Below are 23,768 nucleotides of genomic sequence, written 5' to 3' on the forward strand. Positions count from 1 at the left end.
GGCAGCGGCTCCTTTAAGCGCGGCGCTGCTCGGCACGACCTGCCCGGCACCGCCGTGCCCCGCGCCCTTGGCCACCGGCGCCGCCGCTGCCGGCCGCTCCCTCAGCCGCGCGGGGCCGCCCCGCCCGGTCCGTCCCGCGCCTCCCCGGAGAGAGCCGGGCGGGGAGGGGCGGGCACAGCGGCCCGCGCGGCGGAAGGAGGCCGCGGCCTCGCTCCCGGCGCTGCCCGCGCGCGGTGAGGCGCAGGCTCCGCGCGCACCTGCCGGCCCGCCCCCGCCGCGCCGCGGGGCCGGGGACAGGCACCTGCCGGCGCTGCCGGGCCAATCGCACCTGCGCCGCGATACATCCCCCCCAGAGAGCTCCGGCCGGGCCGGGCAGCGCCGCCGCGGAGGGCGCCGTTTCTGGGCGGGCAGGGCATGGCGGTCCGCTGAGATGAAAGTGACCGTGTGCTTCGGGAGGACGGGCATCGTGGTGCCCTGCAAGGACGGGCAGCTCCGCGTGCGGGACCTCACCCAGCAGGCCCTGCAGCGCTACCGCAAGGCCCAGGAGAAGGTGAGGGCGCGGGGCCGGCCTGCGTAGTGGGGGGCGGTGGGTAAAGGTCTGCGCGAGGGGATGGCCTGGGGGAAGGCCCGGGGCCGGTGCGAGGGACGGCTGGGGGATCGGTTACCGGACGGCGGGAGGGCTGGGTTGGAGGGGGTCCGGCGGAGGCCCCGCGGCCCCACGGGGGGTGGTCCTGGTGGTGCCTGTTTCGCGTGGGCCCGTGCTGTCGAGTCTCCCGCCACATAGTTGGTGTGAGCAGCTGATGCTGGCGGTCCGGGAGTGCGTCCCACTCGGTTAACGAACAACCATGGTTGATTTTACGTGGTTTGAGGTTTCTTATGTTGCTGCTGTGCGTGTTGACTAAAAACTTCATACAGACGCAAGCATAACTTATGTTATTTTTATGAAAGCTTGTGTTTTCTGGCATTAACTGTTCAGTGTGGTGCTATCTGCATGGGTAGTGACTTCCTTTATATGAAAGGAATTTGAGTTTTTCTTGGGTTGTACCTAATTGAGCATAAAAATACTTTTTTCTGTTTCCTCCAAGAGGCAAGTGCTGCAAGCTAATGGGATAATGTTTAATATGGATGAAAGGCCTAATGGTGCAAACACTGCTTTGTGAAAAAGATGCGAGTTACAATCCCTGAATTAAGGCCTTGTAGGATTGTTCATCCTCATAAGACATCTGAATAAAAAGTACAGCCGGTGGCTTACGAGACTTCTGTGCCCTGGGCTGGTTTCTCCTGTGCTCCATCAATGCTGTGACATCCTGAGTGCAAAACTGGAAGTAAAATTCTTGTTCTTGTAGGTTTGTTTTGAGGAAAAGTTGCTACTGATATGTGAAATCCATCATGAACAGCTGAGACTGCTCTGTGGTAGAGGTTATCGTGGTCACTGTTAGTCTTTCTGAGCAAGTGGCCTGCTTTAAGCTGCCTTAAGAGTCATAGACCTTTAGAAATATTTTGTGTGAAAAGTCTTTTTTTCTAATGAGTATTGTGTGTGTGTAACAACAGCATAGTACTTACTTATAGCATTCTTGGTGTTGTTACAGTCTGTGAGATCTTTCGCACCAAAGTATGGTTCAGAGGACTAAAACAGATATGAGGTCTCTTCAAGAGTGGGGTTTGTCAGAAACAGAGTTAACTCTCAGCTTGACTTGAACTTAAGCATTTTAAATTTGATTTCAGCTTTGATTTGTGGTTGTGATGATGATGGCTGAAAGGTGGCCTACTTTGTGTGAATACTTCAAATGCCTTTCCTTCTTTCCTCGGGGGGGGGATATGATTCCTTTAGAGAAGAGAAGGGTGTCTACATTTCTAGGTAGGGCCCTGACTGTTCTAGAAGGCTCAGTAAGCAATTTATAGGAGAGCAGTTTCAGCACCAGAAAGGTTCAGGTAAATGCCAGAGTTTTATTGTGCTGCAGTCCAATAGTTTTTCATGCTTTTATATCTGATCTGCTATTTGGGTAATATTTGAAGAAAATCGGTTTTAGGCTAAGCAGTCACCTTCTGTGTCCCGCTCATTGTCAGGTCAGAATCATCCAGCCTTCCCTATAGGACAGCCAAAGGGCAGAGTTCACATTTCTGACCATGGTGTATTTCCTGCCTTTGTAAACAAAACTTTTCTCTGGCTGTTTCCTTATAGAAGTCTTGTGTTCCCTGCTCTGCATTGTAGATGGGTGAAGTGGATATGGGCCAGTTTGTTAAAGAATTGCTGTTCACCTTGAGGAATGGTGATGCAGTGCTTGTACAAGGACATGTAAAGAGGCAGGGTGGGGGAAGCAACCAAAGGACTTGAAAAATAGAGAACAGGTTTTCGTTCAAGTCACTGAAGAAAGTTTTATGACTCTGCATCCTCTCCCCCCACATTCACTGGAAATTTAAACAGCTCCCTTCCAGTGCTTTAGTTAGTTAGTTTTCAGTCTACATGATTTATGGTGAAACTAGCCAAAAAGATAGATGAATTTCCTCTTATCTTGACAAGCATCATTTAGGGTTAATGCTCTTTCCCAAGGCAAAATTTGAGGGGGTAAAATAGATCATACAGAAGTCACAAACAATTAGTTTTATTACCTTGCAAAGAGTTTTTGTTCAATTTAACAAGGATGGATTGGGTGTTTGGCCATTTTCCTTCTATGGGCTCTTTCTAAAATTAACTTTCTTTACAAAAGTGTAGAATCTTAGAGAAAAGAGCTGCTTATCTCAAGATAATCAGCATTGAAAATCTGCTGTGAGGTGTGGGAGCATAAACAAGTTTGTGTTAACAGAAGATTTGTTTTTCTTTTCAGAATATCTAGAATGCTTGGAATACTTCCTGTGGCCAAATGCTAATGCTGCTGTGTCTGTTGGCATGTTAAGTGTTCTTTAATTTTGTTTCAAGTGTTAAAAGCTTTTATAAGAAGGAAGTGGAGAATGGGACTGTTTAAAGTGCCTGAAATATTTGTAGAAGGGAGGAAAGTTCATACAAGGAATATCATCCATAGTTGGAGAATGGAAAATGAGAAAGGTAGCTGCAATACAAGCTTTAGGAAATTTTTATTCGTTATGGTACTGCCAGATACCACAAAAATGTGTGTGTGAGAGGCTCTCTGTTTTGGGGGTTGTTCTGGAAGCCTGTTTTGCTATTACACTGCAGTCACTTGCCTGATAGTGGAAGATGCAAGGTTAGATATTAATCAGTATACATGTATACTGTAAAATATTCGAATTTGTGTGTAAAAATAGCACATTTTTAAATAGGTTTAGACTACGCGGCAATGCTTTATACTTGAAATGAGAGGAAAATCGATGCAGTAAATTACTAAGTCTGTTTCTGTGAGACTTTTGGTAAATAGCTGAGAACTCAGTTGCTGATTGTAGCCTGCTGTGTTTTCTTAGCAAGTTTGATTTGGTTTCTTGGCTGGGCCGTGTTGGCAAGGTTTGGTCATGAAGGCTCAATCGCTCTGTTAAATGAAACAAAATATTGGGCCAGTTTCAGCTGAAAAATCAAGCCAGTGATTATTTTGTGATGCTGCAGAGTTTAGCAGTGGGGTTTAGAGGTACTGTTGCAGTTCTGAATGGGCAGGTCTTGTCTGGTGCACTGAAGGATACAAGTATCTGTCTGGACTTATGAACTATTTTCTGCATTACAGTATCAATTAGGAGATTTCTGTGTTCTGGGATTTTATTATATAAATAGTCTTAGATAGAATCATAGAATAGTTTGGGTTGGAAAGGACCTTAAGATCACCAAGTTCCGACCCCCCCTGCCATGAGGAGGGGCAACTCACATTAAACCATGTCACCCAAGACTCCATCCAACCTGGCCTTGAACACTGCCAGGGGTGGAGCATTCACAACTTCTTTGGGCAACCTATTCCAGTGCCTCACCACCCTCACAGTAAGGATCTTCTTCCTTGTATCTAGCCTGGACTTCCCCTGTTTAAGTTTGAACCCACTAACCCTTGTCCTATCACTACAGTCCCTGATGAAGAGTCCCTTCCCAGCATCCTTGTGTTTAAGAAAATGTTCAGTTGTGAGAATTGTAAATAAATTTTCAGGGAAGTGACTGTCATCTCAGAAAGTAACTTGTGTTTTAGTGGTACAACGGATGCTCAGTGGTACTTTGCTGTGGCACAGGTTCTGCTTTAGTTGCAGTTTAGTACTGTTGTGTGTTAAGGCTTGCTGCTGACAGGTGGATACAGTAGGATTAATGATTCCCTGTCAGCCCAGTCCCTTAGTACTTCTTGTAACCGGTGGTTTTGGTGCCTTGGGGGAGCACTTGCATGTCATCTGTTGTATTTAGGATTCTTTGCTCGAGTGAGAGCAGATGTACTGCAAAATACTTGGGTTGCTGTGCCTGGTGGTGCGTGTGCTTCTCTGTGGCTATAAGGCATAGCCCATAGATGTAAGACAAGGTACCTCACTGATTGTTTTCCAGTGAGTTGTGAGAGACCTTTTCCTTGTTTGCTTTTCCCTGAGTATGTGGATGAGAGAGGGAGAAAGAAGGGTTCTGGGTCAGCACTGAAGGGTTCCATATGCTCTTGTGATGTTTGGATCTGAGTGGTCCTTTTGACAGCAGTTCCTCAATGCATGTGGGGCTAAATGCATCCAGGCTAAATGCACCGTTTGGCTCATGGTTCTCCCCTTTGAAATGTGGCTTCCCCCAAGTAGGAGACAGTATTTGAATTGGTAGCTTTGTAGCAAAGCCCTTGGTTCAGCTAGAGATGCTAGTTGGCTAACTGAAAGGTCTTTAGTGCTGTTGGTACAGAAAGCGATGTATGCCCTGGCTCAAACTAGCAAGTGAAATCCGCAATGACTTTTCTCTAAGCAGCAGTGAAACTTTTCCCAGGAAAATGTATAAAAACATCTTGCCTCTCCTAGGGTTTTTTTATCTCTCTGGAGGAGCCAGAGATGGGGAAGTGGTGTTTATCATCTGTGTACTATTTTACTCATGTTTGCATGCATGGCACTTAACCTAGATAACTTGTCTGAAGTGACTACTTTGGCTGTTTGAAGTCTTGTTCGTAGAAGCCAGTTGAGTGGATGAGACATGGAAGCCATGTAGCAAAGTTAATGAGCACTGCAATTTCTTGGTTTCATATCAGTTTTAAATATGTCATTTTAAGTTGTATTCTTGAGTGGCTCACTTAGCCTTTGTGGGCTTCTCTTTAGGAATGCTGACACACACAATCAAATATTAATTAACTGTCTTATAGGGACTTGATCTCCAGTTGTTGTGGGCTTTAGAGTGTATCCACTGATGTGAATGTACAGAAACCAGCGGTTGATTCTGGAAGGTAATGGTAGTTTTGATTGGCAGTCAGACTGAGTAGAAAGCAGTAATACAGTGACTAAGTTGATTCAAGAATTGTGCATATTTGATTAGAGCAAAACCAGTGTGTTGTTTTGGATGTATTGGTGATCTTTCCCAAGCTGGATGCCTTTAAGGAGATAATGCTGCAGATTGACTGTCTCAATAGTTTTATATATATATTTATAATTCCTACTAATAAAATACTTTTTCCTTTTCTTTCTGTTCTTGCCTGCCCCACAACATGACAGTTAGTTTTCTGGAATTATGTATTGCTATTGTAAATCAGCCAGCAAGCAGAAGGAGTACTGAATGTTCTTGTAGTTTCTCTAAAAACATCGGGGGTAGGGAAGACGACAATTTACTTTGACTCCAAAATCTATGCTTCTAAAAAAATATTTGCAAAACCACAATAGATGTCTTTAGAAGATGTATGTGGGAAGTTTTGAAAGAAATCCTTTGTTAGAAACATTTTTCCATTTTGGGCAAGTTGTAAGTATTAGCTTTATAAAGGCAGAGTAATACAGTTGTGTTTGTGTGGCACTTTTGTCTTGGACTGGGTTACTAGGCTTTTTTGTGTGTTTTTTTTTTCTGTTTTTGTCTCTTTTTGCCTATCTGAGTTTGTTTTAGAACTTTTGTGGGTTTTTTTTTAACCCTATCCCTAGTAAAACATAGGCTAATCCATAATCTTTGTTTTACCATAGCAGTTCTGAGCTTTGTTTTTAAGTACTGTTTCGTTAGGAAATATTTTAACTATTCGTTCTCATATTTGCCTTAGTGTTAGTCAGCTACAGCATGTTAGTGAGCTTTTACATTGTATTGTAAACTGATGTATTTCAGTCAACAGCTTGGTCATCACTTTGCATTTAGCCTTCAGATTTGTTCACTGTGATATCATACTAAAAAAGAGTATAGCTTCATATGCTGCTTTTCCATTACTGTCATACGAGTTTATGGGTAACTGACTCATATAGAAAGGCCATGTTAAGTGGAGTGGAGTAAAGAAAAGAGAAGGAGGCAAATGATTTAAAAACATCTGTATAAAACAAACTGTTCTGCCTTAGTAACACTCATGATCAGGTTTCATGGAGACTGGAAATAGCTTTTCAAGTGGCAGAATTTTGTGTCTCTTACAGAATCTTCAGTATCACTTTTACAGTGATGCTGAAAAACAAAGTTAAGAAGTACCTACCTTTTTAACACTTTTGCATAGAATGTCTGTGGCCACAAGTGATGTGTAATGAGATTTTTGGTAGACTTCTAGTCTCCTTTTCTCTAACAGGTGTTTATAATCCAAAGAAAAACTGCCACTGGACTTTGTCAGACTTGTCATACAAAATGTCTTACGGAGCATTATGTACTTATGTAACCTGAAAAAGAATGTTTTGGATCCCTTTGTTCTTTTTAAGAAGTAGATTACTGCCAGTAACTTGGGCTTTTGGCTGAATACTAAGTTACCTGATGTTAATGTGTTTCAGTGGAAGTGTAGAGCTGGATAGAACTGATGGAAATTCAATAGGCAAAATGAGAAGAATGATCTTGAAAATACTGCAGCTCAGACTTGAGTGTATGTGCTAATACAGTTTTCATTTTTGCCTTCCAAATCATATTTATCTAGTTCCGAGTACTACTCAGTAGCTATTACAAAACCTTTGCTGTCTCTCAAGTAGTAACTGAATGTTTAAATAGTCATAGAAAGGAACCATTGAAGAGCTGTACAGAGTACTCAGGAGTGACTGTTTCCTGTCGCTCTGCCCAGTTGAAGACAAGCCCTGGGTAGTCTTGTATGAATTTATGAAGAAGGAATTTAAACCCCAAATAGTATTTTTTGGTGTGTGTGTTTATTTCCAATTTGGGAAGCAGCATGTAGTATGGGAGTCTTAATGTAAAAGAATACATATAGATTCCTTCTGGCATAGGATGGAACCAGGAGGTGCTTTTTCTTGCTGCATAAAATGCAGCTGTAATATTTCCTTCACCTAAGTATTTCAAAAAGGAGGATTGTGTTCTGTCGGTATTTTCTTAAAAACTTAACGTTTTTAACGGATACAGCTATTTGGAAATAATGGTTCACGTTATGTGCTGATACTTTCCCCCTTACTTGTTCAGTGTAATAGGTCAGTTGAATCACACCACACTGTGCATTCTGCTACTGAAACAGCATATTTTCTCCCCGTTGAGCAGAACATTCTTCAGGCTTTTGTAATGATGCTAATGTCATAACTGCAGCTTTTCTAGGCATGAAGACCTATTGCTTCATTATTGAAAACTCCCTCTAGCCCTGTATTAAGATGCCTGTGATTTATCCTTAATGACTATGATAATGCTAAACATCTTGAGCAATTAGTATTGTTGAAAACAGATTCTGCATTGTATTTTTATATGTCATTCTTGAGTCTTGCTTATGCATAAAGATATACCCATTTTATGTCATGGAACTGACTAAACAGAAATGATGGGCTCATGTGAATGACTTGTTGCTAGAAGCAGACTTGTGAATTCCACTGACCTGGATACATTGGTAAATGAGAAAGCTGCTTCATATAAGGAATTCAGAAAATTGGTATGTTACAAGAACTTTTGGAAAAAATGTCCGTGCAGTAATTCCATAGCATCTTCCTCAATAAAAGCATTCTTTGATCCATTCAGGTTACTCTAAGTCTTGTCAGTACTTTTATTTCTCATGTATTACTTCAATACCTGGTATGTAAAGAAAACTGTGTGAGAAGAGATTACCGATTCCATGGCATAGGACTTTTTTGGAACCACTATCCTCAGTTTAAAGAGGAAATATGTATTACCTGATTCTGTAAAAGTTTCTTCTTATGCCTAGTGATTGTGCTATAGACACCTCCTTTAAATGAACTCTTGTAATGTTTTAATGTCATCAACATCTGTCTAGCTTTCTAGTGTAAACCTGTAATTTTTATGCCACCAGTACATCCATTCAGAACTAATGACTTTGCTTTGTTGTGGCAGGTGCCACAGCACTATTCCAGTGCTTAAATTTGCTCTTGGGAATGCTTCCGAATTGGGAGGTTTAGACAAGTTGTTCATTGGTTTCGTGAGGATGCACTGGCAGCATTTATTGCCAGTGAGACCTCTTACTTCAGTGCTTTTCTTTATTGGTTGCTATATATGCATGAAAAAGAAAACCACAGAATGCTTGAAAGAACGTGCTTCTTAGAGCTGATAATAAGGGTACCATTTATATGAATGGTAGATAGGAAGATGAATGATTGTAGTCTAACAAAGACTGATATTTGGAATCAGAATTCAGTCTGATGGGTAGAGGCTAACAGCTGGCTCTGTTTGGGCTCTTAGTTTCTTTTGCATTTTCTGGCTAGGGATTCAACTTCAAAGATAAGACTCCATTGAGCCAAATGGTTTTGCAGTACAGCTTATCTGATAGAATGTTTTCCAGATTCCCAATGAAGTACTAGCTATTGGTGAATCTTAACAGGCACCCTCCCTATGATTTTCCTTTCAAAAAATGCAGTCATTTCTCAATCAGTAGAAGAAAATGGGGTGCTTAGAGTAAAGGGGAATTTGACACAATTGGAAGAAGATCTGAGACTTGTATTCTGGGAAAATTGTCTGTCTTTATTTTTCCTTTGAGTAATCAAATTTTTCTGTTCATCTTTCTTCCCTAAAACCTTAGAATACTGTCAGATTGTTATACTGATACTATTTCATTCTCATCAGTCTGTCAACAGTTGAGCTGATCTTTATTGGCAAACTTGAGTGTCTTGAGGTTTAGATTTTTCTGAGGGGAAGAAAACCCCGTATAATCATCTCCTGTTTCTTTTAATTTGGGTGTCAGTGTACAGGTCAACTAAGAGTAGTTTAGAGTAATCTTTTAGCTCCAAAGAGTTTAGAATACAGTATATCTCTATTTGGACCTTTGAAGGAGAGACAGGTCATAAATACTTATGTAACTCCCTGTTTATGGTGGATTTGGCCTGTGTCCAAACTTTGGAATGCACCTTGAGCACCCACCTGTAGACCATCATACAGTTGAGGGTTATTTCTTTTAGTTTGGGCATTGATTTATGCCTTCCGTTATCTGTGAAAGGCTGTGGCAGTTAGCGTTTTTTTCACATCTCCCTGAAAGTTACCATTACAAGGTTCTTTCCTTCCTTTAAGTAGGTAGGTGATCTTCAGCTTTTGTAGAAGATGACTGGTTGAAAAGATGCATGTACTGCTCTGCAGCTGTTCTCTTCGGTGGTGTGCCTGTGGGCAGGCAGAGTTAAGCACGTCTTTATGCATTTTGGTGGTGTTTATGTAGAAGTAGGTCCTTATTTATGTTTTTCCTCAAATTAGAAGCTTTGAGAGCATATAATCTTTCCTGGCCTTTTTTCTTTTTTGTTAGTCTTGTAGTGCTGCATGTCATTAATGGGATAAGGCCAGAATTTCATGTAGAGGGTTTGCGGTATAATTGTGCCATTTTTGCGTGTTTTAAGGAGTCCAACTACTACTGAATGTAGGTACCATTCACTTCAGTCCCTGTAGGTGGCATTTTTTGTTGAACGCAGTTCTTAGTGCACAGTTTGCCTGCTGTGACTTTTGCCTAAACTGACTATGATAATTTTTTTTAATAATCCCCTGTGATACTCATTTGGTGCTGAATTTGATGGATGGTATTTAGAGTGTAACAAAGCTTTCTGCTAACATTCTGTGCTTGCCTACTTTTTATTTCTGAGCCGCAGCCAGAATTGAAAGCAGACTGTAAGCTTAAGGCTTAAGACTTTGGTGTTAGTGGCAGTGTTGTCTGTAGACTGATTTAGATACAGACCTTTTGTAAGTGATGAGTTTTATGAATACGGAAGGTAGCATGTGATCTGCGTAACTCAACTAACTTATTCCTCCGTAGCTTGGTGTAATTGCATGTGCTGCCAAACCCTGCAACTCCTGCCTGGAGGTCAGTTACAAAATGTCTTTCCTGTGGATCCCTGGTTGAGCAGCTTTTGAAATTCTCATTCTGCCAGCTGTGACTTTTTCTATAAGGGTTTCTTACCTAGTACAGTAAGGATTCTGATGGAGGATTCTCATCTTGGAAGTTTTGTTGGATTTATCCTAGATGCTAAACATCACAAAGGTAGGACAGTAGTGCACAATTAGAAGAAGCAACAAACAAGGCTACTTACGACAGCGTGTTTGTAGCTCTTCCAAAAACAGAAGTAATTCTGGGGTTCTGCAAATCTGATCAAAGTGAAGTTGCTGTTTTGTAGCAGTTTAAGCCCTGAAAGGGTTAGTCAGACCTTTTCTCTTTTATGGGCAATAAGGCCTGTGTAGTTGTGTAATGAAAACTGTTCCTCAGTCTATCCAGGGCAAAACCAAGTAGGTAACTTCCTCTGTTGATACTCTGGCCTACGTCATACTTCGTTATCAGTAAATTGGGTGATCGTACTGCATCTTGCCTGCATGTTTTTAAACTGAAACAAGCTGCTGCTTTTAAAATAAATAACCTTGAAGTCTTCCATTCACTACTTAAGTTATTTCTTTAAAGAAGTTCTTACAAATTATCTTGCTTTTTGTTTGAACTACTTGAACCGTGAGTTAGTCTACATGAAAGCTTATATGGAAACCAGAAGTCATACAGGAAGTTGTTTTCTTTTCCCTGAGTAAAGACTCTTGCATTTAGGAAAAATATATCCGTATTTGTTAACTTTGCAGGAAAAAAGAGGCAAATACGTTATTGCATCAATCAAATATCTCTGTATTGTGAATACTGTGAAAATAGTTTACCTCCAAACCATATTCCTTTTATTCACATTGAGTCAAAATTCTGTTGTCTATAACAATGAATTTTATTGAGGTACAATTTTTTTTATCCTAATAAATAAAATATTTGGCTACAGTAAGGGATTGTCAGCAATCACTTAGGTTTTTTTTTTTTTTTTACAAGCTGGTTTATTTCATACTGAATAAGGACTTCCGAATTTGAGGAGGTACCTGGTTTGTTCTAGTGTGCCAGAAATGTGGCATACTTTGCTTTGACTCATTGACTTCAATTGCATTTTCTTTAGGTTACTCAGTCTACTGAGATTTTATACAGAAATTGTCTTTGTCTTTTCTGCTCCCTGTTCCCACTCAGTAGGATAGTGTACAACAGCATGCTAATATCAAATTTACTTTATTGGCATGTTTTTCAGAAGTCTGTTTCTAGCAGTTGCCTTATTTAACAAATATGGCATATGTTTGGGCTTTTTTTTCTTTTTTTTTAGCGGATGTTAGAAATTTGGCTGTCATCTTCTGCTTCTGACACCTCTCAACCTGGTCTTTCTCTGCCCAAAGAATGGAGGCTTGGAAAGGAGATTGCTCCCTTGAATTGAATCTTCCCATGTCTTGTGTGGGGTAGAAAGACTTGTTGAAAATTTTGAAGGACTGAAAGGAGTTTACATGCTCAGCTCCCAGAGAATGAGGCTCATTTTAAAACCTAGCTGCTGCCAACTCACAATTAATTTTCCCCTGCTGGCTGTAATAAATGTATTCTGAACAAATGTTCCAGGAGTTCTGGCATTATAAGCTACAAAAAGAAAACTCCCTGAAAAGCAAGAAACCTGAAATAGTTGTATTGGGCAGCAAAAGGGAGAGGGTTCATTGACATTTTGACATTGTGCATAGAGAAACACCAATGTTTGCATAGTAGTGTAGCAGTCATGTTGTAGGTGTTGTTTAGACTGCTGTGAAAAAGGAAGATAGATTATTTTTTGGAGGGGGGAAGTAGATGCGTGTGTGGGGAAAAACATAATCTAATGTGAGGGTCTGTTTTGGCAAATGATAAATAATGACATCTTTATGTTAGGCAAGAAGATTAGCACTCAAAGATCCAGAAAATATTCTGTATTAATGTTTTGGGAACGGTTACTTGGATAGCTCTCATTCAGCTGCTGTCTGATGGGAGGTCCTAGCTGTACCTGAAAAACCCTAATAGAAACCACTCCACTGGCTTAAAAAATAGCAAAATTAAGAACGACTTTTTGCTCAAAATACTCAACTCAGAAATGCTTAAAAGAACATTTGTGGCCTGTGCATTTTAAGTATATGACTTTTGAGGGTTTTTTCCTCCTTATGATTACTGTTGTATTCAGTCCATTTATTGTTTGAAATTGTGAACAGAGCAAAATTGCTCTAAACTCTTACCCTTTTCACATGCTTGAAGCAATATGGATCACATGGGAGTGTGCCAGTATTGACCCCTTAGTCCTTGAGTCTGGAAGAGTGTTAGTTTAAGCCGTCTTCCATTTAAAGTAGTTTTTTGTGTTGTGGGGGAGTGATTGCAGCAAGTCAGAAACTGAAAGGAGTACATGGTTTGCTTTTGTATATGCAGTGTATTTTTCCTTACTAGACCTTTAAAGTAGTATTAAAAATGTAGTGCAAAAGTTGGACTGTCATCCTGCTCACTCTTTTCATCCTGCGTGTCTGCTAGCTGTACTTGCAATGTGTTTGTTTTACAGCAATGTTCATTACCATTTAACTCTGAATAGAGGCTGAATACCTTCTTTGGTTGTGGTTTTTCATATATCATGACTTTTGCAGTTATATGTATATATATATTGCCATCATATTCTTTCTTGTCTTGAAGAGTAAAATACGTATTCGTTGCTATCATCATTTTATTAAATAAGCTGTATTCAAAGGGACTAGAACAACACCAGGTCTTTTTTTGTAACTTCAGATGTTTCAAATGTAACATACATCTGGCAGTATGCGTGTATTGTTTGGCTGACACAGCCACCTCTTGAATTCAGTGAAAGTGGAGGAGTCTGGCTTATTGTTCATACTGCAGTTCATTAATGGCTGTAGATACGAAATAAGCATCTCTCTAAATGGAAGTCTTGGTCAACCTCTGACTCTTGCCTTAAGGGTTTGAGAACAGACAATATGAAAAAAATACCAGCTTCTTTCCAGATGGCTGAATGCTTGATGTGTCTTTATGTTTAGCTGTCATTCAAATGTGAATGCTGTGGTGATTATAAGTGTCTTCCATTTTTCTGGTTTGAAATTACTCTTTTATGCATTGTATATTTAGAGATTAACTGTTTGGCTTACCACTAGGGTTTTTTGTGAAGAGGGAAAAAAAAAAACCAAAACAACAAATTCAACTTGGTAGTATGGCACAATCCAAGATGTTAGTGTTCATAAGCAGACTTGACAGTGCAGGTCTTAGCTCCACATCCCATATTGCAGACAGTAGTTGTTTTGAAATTAACATTTGCAAAGATGTTTTTATTTCAGTTTTGAAACAACTTGTGTGTGATAAGGTTCATACAATTGTTTTTTCTTAGTGAAAAATGTTCTTCTGCATCAGTTTTTACATGATGGTTTTAGATAAACATGAGTTAATACTCAAAGATGCAAGCTACAGTTTAATGATCAAACTGTTTAATACTGTTGTAATCTTGCTCAGGCTTACTTAATGAATTTTTAAGTTTGTTTCTTGTTGGTTTTTGTTTTGGAGCCTAAATTCATAGTCTGTGTAGATACCACTAATAATGCAGGCAAAGCTGTTGCAGGTTCTGTAGGAGGCCAAATCACTTACCTTATGTGACCATTATACCAGCAAATTCTGATGTTATCATTTTTCTATTAACTGACAATGGCTGTTTCCTTTCTTAGTAGCCATTTAAAGAGAGAATCAACCGTTTCATTGCATGTGCTGGTTTCCTTTTTTCAGGCACCGCACAGAGTGATAAAATTTAGTGAAAGCAGATCCAATTATTTTGTTGAAAAGCCTTCAGCATTTTGTGGCTGAACTCATCACTGAATGGCTCTTTACCCGTGTTTGTGTATGTGAGTTGGGAAACTGAGATATAATCACCTATGTTAATGAGAAGGTAACATTACACTTGAAGTCCTGTTGACAGTGCATTGTGATAAAGCATTCCTGTAACCTGGTTAGCCTTGGGCATTCTTGTGAATAACTATGTTATTTGCTATGTTATATCGTGTTTGCTGTAGGCATTTCCAATAGGCTTTTAATTTTACAGTGAAATCTTCTGTCAGTGCTCATGCATGGCATAATATAAAGCCAATGTATATGGATACAGTTGTGGAGCCTGAGGAGAATGAATGAGGTAGCTGACTGAAAAGTAAATATGACTCATTTGTATGAGTGATGGATGGCATCAAACTGCAAATGAAGAGGAAGGTTGTAATGGCATCTCGGGACTGTTGCAAAATGTATGCAAATACAGCGTTTAATCAAGTTTGCTTACCAGCTGTTGTTTTTCATTTGAAATTTCTTGTGGGGTTGGACTGAGTGGATTAAAATCGTGTGAGGCAAGTTTCCATATAGCCCTCCTGCAAACTCTAGAAAGAAATTCCTGGTCAGAGGGTTGGAGGAAGTTGCCACTAAGCAGTAACTGGTATATGATCCTTACGTGTCATTTTCTATATTTGAGCCGAATACTCTACTTGCCTGTCTGTTATCTGCTTTGCAGTGACTTTCATTTTGTTTTGCCACCTTCTCTTTTCCTTTAGATCTCTGAAGCTGTTCTTAACTTTTTTGTGAATCTGTTTTCCTGAAGACACTTGGAATATCAGGAGAAAGCAGTTTTGTGCTTTGGGATAAGGGACAGGTTGGGATGAACCCTTCTGCTCAGTAGTGGTATTAAATTTCAATGAAAGAGTGAATAACTTCATTCTCTTCTTTATTGTCTTCTATCTGGCCAAAATCAACTTCGTGAGATGTGTTTAGGCATATGGCATAAAGTGTTGATGATGTGTGAACTCTGACATGTTCTGTATTATCAGTCAGGAGAAGATGGAAGTTGATTTTAGGAGTGAGAATTGCCTTTGTTTGACCAGTTTTCATCATTTGGCTCTGCCAATATGATTACAGGTAGAGGTTGTTTGGGCTCTTCCCAGGTGTATTTGCTGTATTTCGAAAGCCAAATACTACAACTTAAAAATGTAGTACTGTGATCATATAAATTGTATTAATACAACACAAGATGTGAGAGAGATTATATGCTAATTCCCATGGTGTAATATTGTGTTGGTAAATGTGTTTATTATTTTTTAAACTTCCTGCTCATTTTCTTTCAAGCAATAGCCAGAGCCAGTGAAGCTGACTAATGTTCATGCATTAGGTAGTGCTTGCTTGTTAGTTTTACTTAAAGATCATTTTAACCCATGCTCAGTGCAACTCTGAAGAGAGCAATGAACTGTTAGTAGGTTGTCGAAGGGTGTGGAGAGAGCTGATCAGTGTTGATGTGGGAAGTGGTGTCATTGGTGTGTGGTGCCATTGCTGCGACACACCAGCCTTGGAACTGTAGGAAGACAGGGGTGATTTGGGGTCTGACTGGCCTTGATGGTGTAAGTCTACCCAGCTTCTGGCAAAATTCCTCCCCAGCCTCTGCTTGGGGGTTGATCCATACAGGAATTAGGTGGCACTGCGCAGAAAAGTCTGACTTCTCTGTGAAATAAGTGGAATACTTTCATGTGATTGAGTGAGGGTTTGTTTGTTTTTTTTCTTTCAAAAAATATGTAATGGCTTTCTATCTGGAATATAAGGTTCTACCTCTGTAATTTACTAGTTTCTTACTTGAGCTTTGTCTAAAGCTCAGTTTTGTTACAAGGTTGTACAGGATTTCAGCATGCCTGATCTGCATGATCTTACAGGCATTTGTGTTCTGTTTTGTGTGACTTCAGAGTCTGCTGTTACTCAGTCACGTTTGAAACTTTCAGCTGCTTCTGATAAGCAGTCATGTGTCAGCTGCAAATACATGAATCACTTTGTCAAAGGAAGGACCAAACAGTTGTAAATAGAAGAATCTTAGTTTCTAGGTGCAAGACTGAAGTGGTGGCTGTTCTTGCTATAAATACTGAGGCATTTATTGTGGTTTTGTTCAAGGTCTGGTATGCTTCAGTGCTGAGTTTGCTACAAACTCTGTTGTGTGGGTTTACAGCTAGCCTGTGGTTTTGTTATCTGTAGCTGTATTGAATGGTTTGAATTTAAGGTACCTTAAGATTTAATTGGCAAAATAAATGTGTTGTTCACTCAACCTGGACTTTGCTGTTGAAATACAGTATTCTTGTACACATGCCTGCCTTTTCTCTTTTTTTCCATCATTTAATAGACTCATAGAGTCATAGAATAGTTAGGGTTGGAAAGGACCTTAAGATCATCTAGTTCCAACCCCCCTGCCATGGGCAGGGACACCACCTCACACTAAACCATGCCACCGAAGGCTTTGTCCAATCTGGCCTTGAACACCATCAGGGATGGAGCATCCACAGCTTCCCTGGGCAACCCATTCCAGTGCCTCACCACCCTTACAGTAAAGAACTTCCTCCTTATATCCAATCTAAACTTCCCCTGTTTAAGTTTTAACCCGTTACCCCTTGTCCTGTCACTACAGTCCCTAATGAAGAGTCCCTCCCCAGCATCCCTATAGGCCCCCTTCAGATACTGGAAGGCTGCTATGAGGTCTCTGCGCAGCCTTCTCTTCTCCAGGCTGAACAGCCCCAACTTTCTCATCCTGTCTTCATACAGGAGGTGCTCCAGTCCCCTGATCATTTCTGTGTGGAGAACAGGTGGCAATTTGAAGGAGTAGCTTTATAGTTCTGTGTGCTTACTTTTAAGTTGGATTTTAAGAAATCATGACTGTGGTCACTTGCCCCCCCAGTATTACCTTCAGGTACCAAGCAAAAATCCAGAATCACTGCTAATTGTTATTTGCCAGGTGCCTGTAGCTGTGTAGCAGTTTTCTTATTAGCAAAACAATACTACTCTGAGTATTGTAGCTAGTATTTGGCATGGAGAATGTGGGATATGGAAGTTAAAACTTTAAATGTTGTGGATTTACTTATAGATGTTTTGTTTTGTAGCTGTTGTGTTCACTTACAAAAGGGTGAGTCTTGTGTTTCTATGTTGTTGAAGCCATCTAGCCTAATAGGCTGGGTGAGTTAAAGGAAAGTCTTACTTTATAACTGAAGATCAGTTTATGCTTGCATTCTTGCATTTGTGTAGTTATCTTGGATTCAGAGCCTGACGTACAGTGCATTCCAGTTTCAACTGAGGCTTTAGGGGTGTTTGTTTTGTAGTTGTTACAACTGCAGTGTGGACCTGTTTGCCTCATGTGTGTCTCCAGCTGTCTTTGCCTGTTCTTGTTTTAGATACTTGTTCTTCACTGGAATATTTTTCGTAAATGCCCAGTGTTGGAGTGTAACAGTGGGCTGTGTGATCCTTCTCATGATGTTTTTTCTACATTGTATTTTATTCAGGCAGTATTCAGATAGCGGGCCATATTCATGGTTCTCACTCATTCCGATTCAATACAAAATCAGACTACTCTTATTTTTGAAGGGTTCCAGTACTGCAAATTGAAGCTGCACTAAGTGTAATTTTAAATATTCTGGGTCATTTTGGATTTATATAATTCTGCTCTGACTATTGGAAAATCCATGCTAAGGATATCTTGGCAGTTTTCGCTGTTTTCCTCCTCAGAGATGACTATTTTTCCCCTGTGTGTTCAGTATAATATTGAATAATTACCACAATAAGCCAGCTTTCTCTTCTTTCTCTTCTCTAGTAATAGTAGATTTCACTAGGTGAGATGTATATCTTCCCTTTCCTTGTGGAAGATGGGAATACTTTCTATTTGTTAGTACATAGTCCATTGGTACATGTTAATTTCTCAAAACATAATCATATGAAGATGGCTAAAGAGTAAGAAATATTACAATCTCTTTGCAAACACTGTCTCTGAGGGACAGAAAATGTTTCACTCTTTCCATTCTGCTGGCCTATAGTATGTAGGTGTCAAGTGACTCAAGTGGAGGAAACCTAGTCACCGTGTTCCCTTTGCTATACTTTGTAACATATCTGAAGGACTTTCAGTATGCTTGTGTTCCGTTGTTTGTCTCCCAGGAGCTCAGAGCAGGATCATTATCCTTAAAATGTGAACTGGGGTATTTTTAAAGAAGTAAACTGGTGGCATGTATATAACTTGTGTCATGTTGCTTGTAGCAAGCAACACCTTTAGAGACGGCCCAAGATGGAAGGAAGCTCTCTGATATCTAAGCCTGTCTTGCTTTAAGGAGGTGGCTATTATAACTTGTAGATGCTTGTTTTTTCCATCTACTCAGGAAAAACAATGTGTTAATTGCACATGAAAACAAGTAGGGGTAGGAAAGAGGAAGAAAGAGTAGGAGAAGAATGAGTTTCATTCATCCAAAATGAAGTTTGATGTGTGGTGGTGTGAAAAGGATAGGTGAAGGAGAGAGAAAGAAGTGGTTATCAGTCCTTGCTGTTATGTTTGACTCATAGTCATATTAGTACTTTGTCCTACTAATTTCTCAGAGCATAATTGAAGGTGGCTAACGATCAAGAAATATTTTTGGCTCTTTGGTGTCCAGGGGTTGATTAGTGCTTTTTCTGACCATTTAGCATGTTGAATGTAAAGGTTTTAGTGAGCTGTGCTTATGCTGTATTATTCCAAACACTAAAAAGAAACTCTGCTTTCTGGTTGTTGTCTGTCTGCCTTCACTCAGTAATCCCCTTGACTTCAAAGAAAAACAAGGGAAGATTTTTCTGCCCTTTCCCAGATGGGTAACAGTTTCTCTGTCACAAGTCTTCGGTACTCCACAGGCCTTACGCATGAATTGTTTGGTTGCCTTTATTTGTTTTGCTCTTTCCCCTCCTGTATTTAAGGATGGCAGCAAGGCAAACAGCCTGAGTAGGCTTCACAAAAACTGCAGATGTGCTGAGATAAAACCCATCTTAGTGACAGAGATAAATCTGTTTCTGTACTGACCTGACCTGATCTGATTAGAGTCCCCCTTTTGACACAATGTTTCTAGCACCTTCAAAGACACAAACGTTTAAAATGAGGTCTTCAAAGTGACCTTATGCAAAATTTTATCTTTTTTTTCCAGGACTTCTTTCCTGCTTTGTAGTTTCACCATTTGGCTGTGTCACATCTGATGATGATTAAACCTCCATCCCCCACAAATCAGGAAGGGATAAGTTTTCACAACTAGCCTTAAAAGGTGAAGTGAAAATCTAAACAAAAATTTTGTGTGTGTGAAAATAAATAAATAAAAGGAGATTTGTTTTTTACTTGTTTGCTTCCCTGGAATAGCTTCCCCTGTTATAGTCTGAAAGGAGATCTGCCAAAAGGTAGGAGAAATTGCATTGTTTCTGAAGAAAGAAACCTTTGGTTCAGCTCATACTTGAATGTTTAATTTATTCCTGTTAGAAGGAATAAAATTCTTCTCTGTCTCACTGTATGAAGAAAACTTCTTGACTTCACTGAAAATCAAAATGTATACTCTGGCATTATGGATGCATTATTTAGAGTGGCTTTACTTCTGTGATCTCGCATTTTATTTGCTGTATTGAAATCAGAATGCATAAGGTGACATAAACCAGACACAAACAGATCAGATGTGTCTTTACCCAGTAAATACCTGTATTAAAAAGTATTTTGATCTTTCGAGAGGTTTAGTTTTTTTGTGGCCAGTGTATTTTTAACCCTTGTGAAAAGATGGCCCTTGATACTTGTTTGAAGGTAACACTTTTCTTTTAAAGCATGTACTGATTTAAGGATTCTTCAGTTACCTTATTTTGTATGTTTCTCATGCATGCAGATACTTACAGTTTTTGTTTGGTTTGAGTCGAACTTGGAAACAGTTCAGTATACTGTAACTGTTGGCTGTGAATTAATAAAGGAAGCTTACTAATGAGAAGTTTTAGATAGGAATTGCCTGCTAGTGTTTTTAGGATGATACCATGCTCAATAGTAATGTGGTAATCTAGTATTGTTTTAATTTTCTGGAGGTAATTTGTCTAAGATTGCTTAAGTTGCTATTAGGGGAAAACTAATTTTAAGAGGCCCTCTCTTAGGAGACAGTGATGTCCTATCTTAGCCTGATGGAATGTGCAAGATCTTTGTGATTACTTAAGCTATGTACTTAAATACCTTGCAGTCGTTATACAGCCTATAATATCAACAGTATTTGCTGTCTCTTTAGTTGGACCTTTTCTTGCAGAAAGGGAAACCTGAGGGATCAGCTCTTGAGTTACAAGTGTTACAACTGTGAGGTGGGTCTCTTCATTGGCAGATGCCTTCCTAGTAGGAAGCTGACAAACACTGCTCAAAGTGATGTCACTGTCAATATGGTTGGCTTTTATTTTTGTTTGTGTTTTTTTTTTGTTGTTGTTGTTGTGTTTTTTTTGTGTGTGTGTTGTTGTGTTGGTTTTGGTTTGAATTTCTTTTTTTGTGTGGGTGTTTTTGTTGTGGGGTTCACTTTATGCCTTACAGTAAAGAACACTTCAGGGCTATGTGCCTGTAACTGTATCAGCTGAACTAAAAATACCCATGCTGTTTGCAAATGCTATGGAAAGGGATGCGAAGTTGTGTTTTGGTAGGGGAGTTGGAAGCTTGTTAGTTAGCCCTGCTAAATTTACTGTTAAAAGTGAAGAACTTTGTCTTGTCGGAGACAAACTTGTCAAACTTATGAGTTTGAGTGTTTGGATTTTTTTCTGTTCTCCATCACCCCTGGTTAAGGCAGAAAACAACTTTCTTGGATGGCTTTATTTTTACAGTACTTTATCTGGAAGACAGCTTAGAAAGCACCTTTTGTAGCCACCATTCTAGGACTATTTCTACTGTATGCCTTTCTCTGTTTTACATAGTTTTACTGCTGGATGCTTAAAAGCAATTTCCTTCTGAGCAGGCTGCCCTCTGGCCTTTGCCCTCATCTTACCTTTAATTCCTGTCTTTGAGCTCAAGCAGCATAGAATACTACTGACTTGAGAGAATGTGTGTCACTTCACCTGGCAGAAGGATATAAAGAAGCTTTATCTCCTCCCTAGCATCTTAAAGCATGTTCATTTCTAATGCAAGAAGATGCAGTATTTTGGCAGAGGAGAACAAATGCTGTAGAATACATAGGATCTTTATTGTCTCACTATGCTGTAATGTTTTTCTTGTCCTTCTATGATCTTGAAGGCTTCTGCTGCTTTTGAATTTCTAGCTAGAAATGTTTAAAAACGTCTCTTTTAATTTTATGCAGTTGAACTATAGAGCTGTAAGGATAATGTAATTAATTCCAGGTAAGAATTTGTTTTCAATAATGAGACCCAGAAATGTGGATTTATAACTTTGTACTGTAATACAAACCAAACTCTGGAAGCTTCATGAGCAGTGAAACCTAAATGTTGCTTCTCTATTTTTGGAAGTTTCTCAAAAGAAGATCTAATCTATAATCAGTTGGTTTTTATGTGTAGGGAGGCTTTACTCAGATCTGGTCAGTGCTGAACTCAGTAAATATCTGGAATTCTTTTGTGCAGAAAGCTGTTCATCTTTGGTTTTTACGTAAGCTTCTTGTGTTTGCTTTTATTCCAAAAAAGTGTAATTTCTGCAACATAAATATTGTTACAGAAATGATACAGTTCTGCTACTTCAGCTGTCTTCACATGTTTAGATGTAGTTCTTTGCTTTCTAGGAGGACAGGGAGCAACACTTTTTTTTTTTTTTTTTGGGTTTCTCTTGGGCTGTAGAAGTGCGTGTACCTCGTGCTGTTGCCAAGATCTAACTATTCGGCTCTAGATCACTGTGCTGTGACTGAGGAATATTTAACAACCAGCAGTGACAATAAGTAGCATTGCAAGCATTTGCTTCCTAGCAGCTGTTGATTTGGGGGACTTAATATTCATAGCCCCATAAAACCAGAGCCCTACCTCTACTACAGCTGATGATGGCAGCCCAGTTGCTGGCCGTTGAAATGCAGTCTGACTGGAAGTACCACTTCAGGCTTGCTTGGAGGTGGTTGTGGTAAACAAACCAAAAATGCTGGAGTCTGTGCTGATTTAGTGATGCATTTTGAGAGGGATTTAGAGATAAATTTTGAGTCTGTGAGCAATCTCATCCATCTGTTCCTCTCCAACTCCTTTTTTGTGCTCCACTCCACAAGCTGTGGTTTGAAAGTAACTAATGTTTTAGTGCTCTTTGGTGTTGATATATCATATAGCCTTTGAATACTTAGAGAAATCATTAAATATCTCTTATATAGTGGGACATAATGGGTCACATTGTAATATACAATCTGAAAATAATCAAGTGGCAGAATCTCTCCCTTACTGACCTTAATCTAAAATATCCCCCCAGCTCTGAGTGAGCCTTTATTCTGTTGCTGTGGATGTGGGACAGGTGTATGTGATTTCCAGTTTCTAAGTATATCCTTTTCATGCAGTATTTCATTGAAGTCTGTCTGCTCTAGTGTAGCAATCATGTGGAAGTACTTCTAAAATACCAACCTGAGAACTGGTGTGGGAGGTGTCTTACTGAAAATAAATGCGTAAAAGAATTCTCAAACCTATTTGAGACTATTTGAACCAGAAGGTGTTGCATTAGGTGGTGACAGTTAGATTAGGATTCTGTGGTAACATGAAGGAAGGCAAGAAGGAGGACCCTGGTGGGAACCATAGGCCTGTCAGTCTCACCTCAGTCCCTGGAAAGGTGGTGGAATGGAGGCCTCATCTTGGAGGCCATCTCTAAGCATTTGGAAGATATGTAGGTGATAAGGTGTAGTAAGCATGGAATCACCAAAGAGAAATCATGCTTAACCAACCTGATTGCCTTCTACGATGGGACAGCTTGCTGGACAGATGAGGGGAGACCACTGGATGTTGTCTACCTGGTCTTCAGCAGGGTTTTTGATACCGTCTCTGGTGATGTCCTCATAGGCAAGCTCAGAAATGTGAGCTGGACAAGTGGACAGTGAGGAAGGCTGTGGGAGCTAGGTCTGTTCAGCCTGAAGAAGAGAAGGCTTGGGGGATATCTGATCAATATATATAAGTACCTGAAGGGAGGGTGTCAAGAAGATGTGACCAGCCTTCTTGGTGGTGCCAGCAGATAGGATGAGAGGCAATGGGCATTAACAAAACTAGAGGAAGTTCTTCCTGAACACAAGGAAGAACTTTTTTGGGAGAGTGACTGAATATTGGAATAGATTGCCCAGAGAGGTTGTGAAGCCTCCTTCCCTGGAGACATTCAAGAGCCATCTGGATGCAGTTCAGAGTAATGTGCCCTTAGGTGACACTGCTTGAGCAGGGGGGTTGGACTGGATGACCCCCAGTGGTCCCTTCCAACCTCAACCATTCTGTGATTCTGTGCACGTCAAACCACTTCTTTAAATTTACATCACTTCTCTGCCTATGTCGCACTTGTGCATTCATGTGACCTGGCTTTAATTTAACATTTGGTAAATATTTGCATAGTAATTCCTAAAGTGTTCTCCCACACATAAAGGAAATGATGATAAACAGTTTTTAAGTGGCTTGATGTTAAACACAAACATGACTTGCAGCCCTAAGGTAAAGTGCACATTAGAGTAACTGTTCAATATTCATTTGGGAAGTGCTGGTATGCATTATACCAGGTAACTTATTTGTACTTTCTCTGTACATATTTAGATGTTTGTT

At 40.0% G+C, this 23,768-nt stretch overlaps 1 protein-coding gene across 3 annotated transcripts in view; it reads left to right on the top strand.

Annotated features, from left to right (window-relative positions):
• Positions 1-239: 239 nt before the first annotated feature.
• The window catches only part of PARD3B (par-3 family cell polarity regulator beta), a 429,596-nt gene continuing 406,067 nt past the window's right edge, over positions 240-23,768 (top strand). For 2 of the 3 annotated variants that reach the window (XM_061455076.1, XM_061455066.1), the window contains exon 1: positions 240-550. In XM_061455076.1, the coding sequence (XP_061311060.1) occupies positions 431-550 (120 nt within the window). In that variant the 5' untranslated portion in view covers positions 240-430. The remainder of the gene's footprint in view (positions 551-23,768) is intronic. The other variant, XM_061455058.1, reaches the window with a different exon arrangement.

The sequence above is a fragment of the Pezoporus flaviventris genome, unplaced genomic scaffold, assembly GCF_033815535.1.
Source record: "Pezoporus flaviventris isolate CSIRO_AGI_PZ_B2104156 unplaced genomic scaffold, CSIRO_AGI_Pfla_v1 ptg000001l, whole genome shotgun sequence".
In the NCBI taxonomy this organism is placed as follows: Eukaryota; Metazoa; Chordata; class Aves; order Psittaciformes; family Psittacidae; genus Pezoporus; species Pezoporus flaviventris.